At 53.6% G+C, this 8,380-nt stretch overlaps 1 protein-coding gene across 1 annotated transcript in view; it reads left to right on the top strand.

The window, feature by feature from the left end:
* The first annotated feature begins 3,433 nt into the window (after positions 1–3,433).
* Positions 3,434–8,380, top strand: part of TTC39A (tetratricopeptide repeat domain 39A) — a 38,625-nt gene continuing 33,678 nt past the window's right edge. Inside the window, exon 1 of the mRNA XM_065893021.1 lies at positions 3,434–3,471. Coding sequence (XP_065749093.1) covers positions 3,434–3,471 — 38 coding nt within the window. The remainder of the gene's footprint in view (positions 3,472–8,380) is intronic.

Raw genomic sequence — 8,380 nt, 5'->3', positions numbered from 1 at the left:
CTAAACAGATACTTATTGAAGACCTTCTTCTTCTTCTTCTTTTTTTAAAATTTTTTTAAATTTGGCCATGCTATGCAGCTTTCGGGATCTTAGTTCCCTGACCAGGGATCAAACCCGGGCCCCGACAGTGAAAGCACCAAGTCTTAACCACTGGACCACCAGGGAATTTCCTGAAGGCCTTCTCAAGCTGAGAGATGGTATTGGTGAAAACAGTCTATATTGAGACGTCTCAGGGCCACTGAGAAGTGCAGTGAGCCCAGTGGTTTGTTCTTACAGGCTGGGGAGATGAGAGAGGAAAACAGGCCTCGCATCTCCCAGGCACCAAGCATCAGAAAAAAAGGTCCCCTCGCAGGGGAGGAGGGAACCCAGGACTCAGGATGCTCTCCTGGTCCCCTGGGAATGAGCAGGTGACCTGAGCAGGGTCACCGGGGTTGGGAGGCAGAAATAATGGTGACTCACAGGCTCCCCAGGGTTGGGGCTAGGAAGGAGCTCTTGGGAGCCGGGAACTACCCAGGTGGAACCCTCAGGAGGGGTGGGCCACTCTGATGCTCTGACTCACCAGGCGAGTGGCCCCAGCATCACTGCCACCGTTGTGGCATGGGCAGAGTTCCAGCTCTGAAGGCAAAGCTGAGCCTTAGTTTTCCTCTGTAGAAGGGGGAGAATAATAGCATCTACCTTGACACTGTCACCACCATCGTCAGGGCACTTATGTAACACCATAAGCACATGCTAGGCACCCTTCTGGGCGTTTTACACATAATGCTTAATCCTCACAATGACCCTTTGAAGCAGGCAGTACTTCCATCTTACTGATGAGGAAACTGAGGCTCAGAGAGGTGGTTAAAAGTGTGCATTAAATGAGATAATCCACGTTACATACGTAACACGTGTGGCACATAATAAGCCTTCGATGAATATCAGTCATTATTATAATCATTACCTCAGAGGAAAATGGTAAAGTGCTAGGCTCAGTGTTAAAGTTTTTGGTGATTAGTTAGGCACTTATACAGAGATGTCAGACCAGGCCCTACCCTCCAGAAGGTCCCAGTCTGATGGCAGAGACAGTCACATACAAACCTCACTCCACCCCCACCATACACAGATGGTGTTCACTCAGGGTGATAGGGGAGGTGAAAGTGGGTTAGAGCAGTGTGTGCCCAGGAAGCCCCGACCCATCTAGGGAGGAAGGGCTTCCTGGAAGAGGAGGCATCTGAACTGAAACCTGCAGGGTGAGTAGGAGCTTTCGCACAGGGCAGGATTTTAATAAATGTTGGTCAAATACAGTAAAGATTTACTTTGAAGCTAATGTAGCATAAACCTTCAGAACTCCCTACTCACCTGGCCCCTCCCAAGGCTCTGGGAGGACCCTGGCAATTTTATATTGGTAAATTTGTATTTTTTTTAAAAAAAAAGAAGCCTTTCAATTGTACGATTTTGGATCATCCCTTGGTTAAATGAATGAATAATATGTGACAAGGAAGAAGGTGTGTTCCAGGCAGAGGGAACAGTACGTGCAAATGCCTAGAGACCTGAAAGTGCCTGGCATGTGATAAGACCCCCCAGCCCCCCACCGCCAGCCTCCTCACCCAGGCTCCTCTTTACACACAGTGCTGGTCTTCTCACCAGCTTCACAAACTCCAGCTGTCCTCAGTGTACCTTTGCCCACTTCCATGCTTTTTCATCCATGTACCCATCTGGTACATCCTTTCTACAACTTCATTGTGTATATTTTTTTATTATTTATTTTATTTATTTATTTATTTTGCGGTATGTGGGCCTCTCACTGTTGTGGCCTCTCCCGTTGCGGAGCGCAGGCTCCGGACGCGCAGGATCAGTGGCCATGGCTCACGGGCCTAGCCGCTCTGCGGCATGTGGGATCTCCCCGGACCGGGGCACGAACCCGCGTCCCCTGCATCGGCAGGCGGACTCTCAACCACTGCGCCACCAGGGAAGCCCTCATTGTGTATAAATAATACAAACTTCAAGGCTCAACTCTGTCCACCTTCTCCAGGAAGCCCCCAGCCTATATAGCACTCTCCCTTATCTGGACTTCTGTAGATGACAGTGGATGTTATCATAGCCCACTCCTTGTAGTTAATTATCTTTTCCATGCTTATGTCAGAATCCCAGAGGTGGGATAACCCTTGCTAGTGAGCACCTGGCTCTGCTCACGTATGGACAGCGTAAGAACTCACTACCTTTCTAGACAACCTGTTTAGATTTAAACAGTAATCCCCTAAACCTCTCCCCTCTGCCACCAGGCCCAATCTGCCTGGCTCTCCCAGGACCTAGTCCAAGCCCTCTTTCTATCACGGCTGCTTCTACAGACTCCTCCTGTTTCCTTTTCTAACATCCTGGAGCTCAGGGCAGATCCAGGGGTGCTGGAGTCCCTCCTCCTTCTGTCCCCTGCCTTTGTGAAGGGACAGCTCTAATGGCAGCCAAGTGCTCTGATGAGTCATGATTAAGAGCATCTGGGGCCTGGACATGGTAGCTGGTTAACTCTTCATGGGCCAGTGGCTCTTCTGCCAGGAGACCAGGTCGGCTTCAACCCTGGTCCTAGACATATACCTTAGGGCTGGGCACACAGTAGGCATCTGAGGAGTGTTATGGGTGACCCCACATAGGCCCTGGGGATTCAGGGGAGAGGGGACCCAGAAGGCAAGGGTGTGCACTTTGGAGTCAGGAGGGTTGAGTTCCAATCACGACTTGCCGTTTTTTAGGTGAGTGGCCTTGGGCAAGTCACGTGAACTCTGTACCTTAGTTTCCCCATCTGTAAAATGGCAGCTATGGGGACTATTTGAGGAGGCGACTGTGAACTGCTGGCTAGCAGCGAGTGCTAAACCGCGTTATTTTCTGCCTTCTGGTCTCCTGCAAACACAGTCAAGCTGTGGACAAGTGGGTGGGGTTAAAATCCAAGCCTGACTCTAGAGGCCACGTCTTTCTTTGCATGAATGCCCCCGACCGATGCAGTAGGATGATGAAGGGCTTGGGTCGGGGGCGGTGAGAGTGGCAGGGAGGTGGACCTCAGGCCTAGGAGAACTTCCCGGGACCACACTGGTGGGGCTCCTTAGGAAGGAGCGAGCCCCCGCTTTCAGGGGCATGGGTTGGGCAGACCTTGGGCGCCCAGGGGTCTTACCCGTCAAAGCGGAGGTGGGGCGGGGGCGCCTTCCGCTGGCGGGCAGGCCCCAAGCAGCCCCCGCCCGCTGCTGGGCCCGCGTCTGCGGTCGGCCTCGGGCGGGCGGCGGCCTGGCCCCACTGCGCAGGTGGGCAGACCGAGGCTCGGCCCTGCCCCGCCGCCTTCCCCGCCCCCGGCGCTCCCCTCCCCGGCCGGCGCGTCCGCGGCTCGGCGGCACAGCGCCCGCTCGGGGTTCCGGCGGCAGCACCTGGGCCGCGGCTGGCGTCCGCGGGGGCACGCTGTCCGCCCCCCTCGGCGATGACCACGGCCGGCTCCCCGGGCGCCGTGCCGGCAGGGTAAGTGCGCTGCGGAGCGGCCCCGGAGGGCGCGGGCGGGGCGGGGCGGGGGGCGGCGCCGGGCCTGGCCTCCCGCGAGGCCCGCACTGCGGCTTCCAGCCTCTGCGGGGCGGCACTGCGACCCCCGCCCCTCCCGGCCTCCGGGTGCTGTCGCCGCCACCTTCGGAGAGCGGGGAGGGGGCTGCGCGGGGACGATGGAGGCCCTGGGCACCCTGGGTCGGTCGGTCACTCCCCGCTGGGTCCCAACTTCGTTAGGAAGCTGTGGCCACAGCCGGGTCAGAGCCTCCTTCCTCCGCTCGTGACGTTTACAATCTCCACAGCTGTGGGTGGGCTCTTATTGTCACTTCCGTTACAGGTGAGAAAACTGAGCAGTAGCTCTTAAATGACTTGTCTTAGGTCTCCCAGGAGGTGAGAAGTGGGCCTGGGATTTGAACCCAGCGATGCCAGACAGTACTTCATGTTCGGGGATATTCGGAGGAGTTAAAAGACTAAGATAGGAACTGGCCCGGCCCACCGGGCACAACAGGAACAGGGGTAGTAAAGGTGGGTGTTGTCACTTTCAACGTGGCACTTTTGCTCATCCCCACCCCACCCCGTTGAGGAACCCTGTAGGACCCCTACACCGCCCCTGTAGCAGTGACAGCTGCCAGCTGCTGGGATACCTGGAGCAACTCTGCCATTCCTGGACCCCCGTGGATAGGGGCTGGGAGCCCTGCTCCTGGGAGCCGGCACTGCTAGGAGGTTGCTGGGTGGAGATCATGCACAGGTGAGCTGGGAGGGCTGCCGTTCTGCCTGGAGCCTCACCACCAGGGACAATATTTGCCTAGGGCCTCAGGGCTAACACGTGAACAGGGAGGTGACTCGGCTGGTGCCAGCTGTCAGCTGGAGGCCTCCACAGGGCCTGTGTGTGTCCCAGGCTGAGGGCTTGGAAGTTGGGTGGCCGGTGGACACCCTGGCCTGGGGGAGGGTTGCCTGGTGAGTCAGGCAGTGTTTTGTATGACATCGACCAAGTCCTTTATCCTCCCTAGACTTCTGGTCCCTCCTTTGGAAAATACAGGGAGGCTGGGCTGCCTGCTCCCTTCCTTCTCTGGGCTGGTCTTTGTAAATCTGGAAGCTGGTTAAATCCCTTCTGCCCAGTCCTGAGCACCACCCCATTGGGCCCAGAAAAATGGTTTCCAGGAGAGAAGGCAGGCATGGAGCAGGGCACCTATTAAAGAATCCTGAACTCCCAGACTAGACCCCTCATTCATCCTTCTTCCTTGCACACTCACATCCCTGACTGAGTCCTCTCTACAACCCAGGGCTCTTCTGGCCCCTCCTTGGGCCTCCAGGGCAATGAGCCTGCCCTTCTAGCACTGGCAGGTCATCCTCACACTAAACCATACCCACCCACCTGCGTGCCCTCCAGGTCCATCTGTCCCTGGCCCTGTTCAGTGCCATTCTGGTGGGGTCTGAGCAGAGCAGGAGCAAAGCAGTTCCACCTTCACCGTAGACACTCATTCAGTCAGTCAACAAACACCCCCAGGCCTGCTCTGGGCCCAGCCCCATGTGTGAGGCTCAGTGGTGAAAAGACCAACATTTAAATCTCCTCCACTTTAAAAATTATGAAATATTTTCAGCCTTCAGAAGAATATCACAAATAATAAAATGAACTCCATGCCCTTGCCAGCAAGCTTTTTCAGATGTTAACATTGTGCCCTGTTTATTTCATATTCTTTGTAAGAAATAAAGCATCCCTGTGGACCAGCCCACCCTTACCTGTACAGAGATAGTCACCATCCTGAATTTTGGTTTTATCATTTCTCTGTCTGTTTTTATTCTTTTGCTGAGTATGTATAAGCCTAAAAAATACGTAGCTCTTTACATTTTTTCTGTAAATGGAGTCATATAGCACAAATCATTCTGCAGCTTGCTTTTTCTCACTCAGCTTCAGGTTACTGAGTTTTAGCTCTCTTGATCCTTGAAGCCCTGGTCCCCACTTGCCTTGAAGTATGATATGCCACCTGATGTAGAGACCATCATTTATTTATTTATCCAGGCTTCTTGGTGAACACTGAGGTGGTTCCCAGTGTCTTGTTATTCAAACATTGAATATTCTTGAATGATTGTCCTTTGCACATATGTGAGTGTTCTTCCACGTTGCCAGGTAGGAGTGGAATTGCTGGGATTTTACAGGATATGTGCGCTCAATCTTTTAAAGTTACTTAGTTTCATTATAAAAGTGGTGCTGCTCGGTAAAAGAAATGATGGAAATACATAATCTTAGGGGAAAAAATTTGCTAATGTTTCCCGAATACTTCCTATTGTGCTTTCCACTGTCTCCGTCATTCTTCCCAGCAACCCTGGGAGGTAGGTCATTCCCATTTCATTGATGAGGAAACTGAGGCTCATAGAGGTTAAAGAACCTTCCCACATTTCTCCAGCAAGTGATTGCTGAGCTGCAGCTTGAGTCCAGGGTTGTCTGCTTTCAAAACTCCACGCTACCTAGGCCACACCACATCACTCCCTGCCACGTGGTACTCACTTTATGCACAGCTAAGCGGGACTCTGGGAGCAGAGTCACAATCGTATTTGCAATTTAGAAAGGTCACTGTGGATGTGACAGATCCCCATGGACAGGTTGCCTTACCCCCTGAGCCAGAAGTTCCCCCTGAATGCTGGAAGGAAGTAAAAGCCAGCTCTGATTCCAGTCTGCTCTCTGAGTGACTGCCTCGCCCTGCCTCCACTGCCCCACCCATCTCACCCTGACTGGGATCCGGGTAGGAGGGCTTCCTGTCTGCAGCGGAGAAGAGGGTCCCCCAGCTCTGCCCATCAGACACTGAGGTAGTGGTTTACAGGCAGACCACCGTGGGGAGGTGGGAGGAAAGGGGAGTGGGGTGGCCCTCTTCTCACTTTGGCTTCAAGCCCCCTCCCCCACTACGCTAAAGTTCCTGGTGTTAGTCGTCACCAGCCATGCTCCACGCTCCACCCTGCTCAGCATCCTCCCCATACCAGAGTTTCCACCCGGCACAGCAAAGAGGCCACCATCACCACTTGGGAGCCCAGGAATATTTTGGCCTGGGCCCCGGCAGGGTGGCTTGGAGCAGAAAGGCCTTAAAGACGTGGGGACAGCCTGCAGAGAAGTGGGGACCTCAGTCACAGCCAGGGGAGGGGAATGGTTTGGCAGGTTGCTTTTGCAGAAAGTATTTCTGTCTTCTCCCAGGTTCCTGGGAGGAGGACATCAGGTTCCTGTCTTCACTGTCTTCACTTATCTATCAAATGCAGATAAGAACATCTGGCTGTTGGGGCTGGTGGGAGGACTGAGTGAAATAATGCAGTCATCAATTTAGATAACTTGAAGTGATATTCTCGTAGTGGTGATAGGTGTTTGTTCATGCTATTATTAGGTCAAATGGGGCCAATGTCCCTAGCGTGACCTGAGCTCCCCAGCCAGCTGGGATGCCCCCATCCCACCCGTCCACTTACAGGCCTTCCAGAGCCTCTGTCTTCTCCACCTGCCCCATGATGGCCTGTGCCCCCTCCTCACTATGGTATCATGCCTCCAGCCCTTTGCTCATACTCTTTTCCTCTTCTGGGACTTCCTTCTCCATCTTGTCCTCAATTCAGGTCCATTTTATCCAGAAAGCTTCCTTGACGGCACCCCCCTCACTTCCGGGCCTCCCCAGCCCCCAGTGACTCCCATGACCACGGCCCTGATGGCTCTAGCTGTCACTGTAGCCCTCAAAGGCAGGCCCACGTCTGGGTCCAGTTTCTTTCCCCAGAGTCCAGCCCCAGGCCTGGCCCAGAGCCAGAGATGGGTGGATGTTTGTGGCAGGGAAGAAATCAGCTCCAGGGCTGCCCCAAAGCAGCTGCCCGTCTGGAGAGGTCACCGCAGACCCACCTCATGACAGTTAAGGGGAAGTGGTGCTGGGGCTGCCAGGGGAGGGACTATGCGCCTCTGTGCTGTCTGTCCATCTGTCTGTGCATCTTTCTCTCCAGATAGACCAAGGAGGCAGAACCTCTTTTTTGATGGGGTTGGAGGTGGGGGTGGGAGCGGGGTGTGCGCAGAAGTGGGAGGTAGGCTCTCAACTCTGGAATTGTTTAGAGATGGGCAGAAGCCAGGACAATGGACTTGACTTCCTGGGGCTGAGCTGGTGGGCACTGGCTCAGGCAGAAACGGGTCAGAACCCACGCTTAGGTGTGTGACCTTGGGCAAGTCACCTCTCTTCTGTGCCTCAGTCTCCTCATCTGCAGTGGAGATAATAACCTCACTCCACAAGGCTTTGTGAGGGCTCACGGAGAGCACGCCAGTTAAATGCCTGGGACAGTAGGTACTCACTGCCTTTTCATTGATTCATGCAACAGAGACAGTGGAAAGAGCACCACTCACTAGGCTAAGCCCTGGGTGCCAAGGAAGACTCTGTCCCTGCCTCATGAAGAGGTGGGCAGAGGCTGCTTCCAGTGGGGCCTTTTTGGCCCTGGAAAGGAACTTGATCTTTATCCTAAGAGTAGGACACTGAAGGATTTCAAATCCAGAAGTGACATGGTCAGATTTCGGTTTTAAAAAGATAATTTTGGCTATTATGAGAGGGACAGAGTAAAGGGAATAATGCTTCCTACATTATCCCTTAAAAAAACTACCTAGAGGCTGGATGAGTTACAACATACATCCTTTAAAATACATTCCTGAGTGCCCACAGAAGTAACAAATCCTCTCAGGCCAAGAATTAAGAGAGAGCTGAAATCAGGCTGGTAAATAAGATGAAGCCACAGCAACCTGAGGGTATTTACAAATTCCAGAAACCTAGACTCTTGAGTTTTAATGACACTTAAGGAATGGGAAATAAGGACTTGGGGCTACCCAACGACAGTGTGAAGAGTTGGAACTTAGCCTCCCCACCACCTCACGTGAATCTGCCACCTTCAAAGG

This window comes from Phocoena phocoena, chromosome 1 (genome assembly GCF_963924675.1).
Source record: "Phocoena phocoena chromosome 1, mPhoPho1.1, whole genome shotgun sequence".
In the NCBI taxonomy this organism is placed as follows: Eukaryota; Metazoa; Chordata; class Mammalia; order Artiodactyla; family Phocoenidae; genus Phocoena; species Phocoena phocoena.
This window is presented reverse-complemented; position numbering and strand designations above follow the sequence as displayed.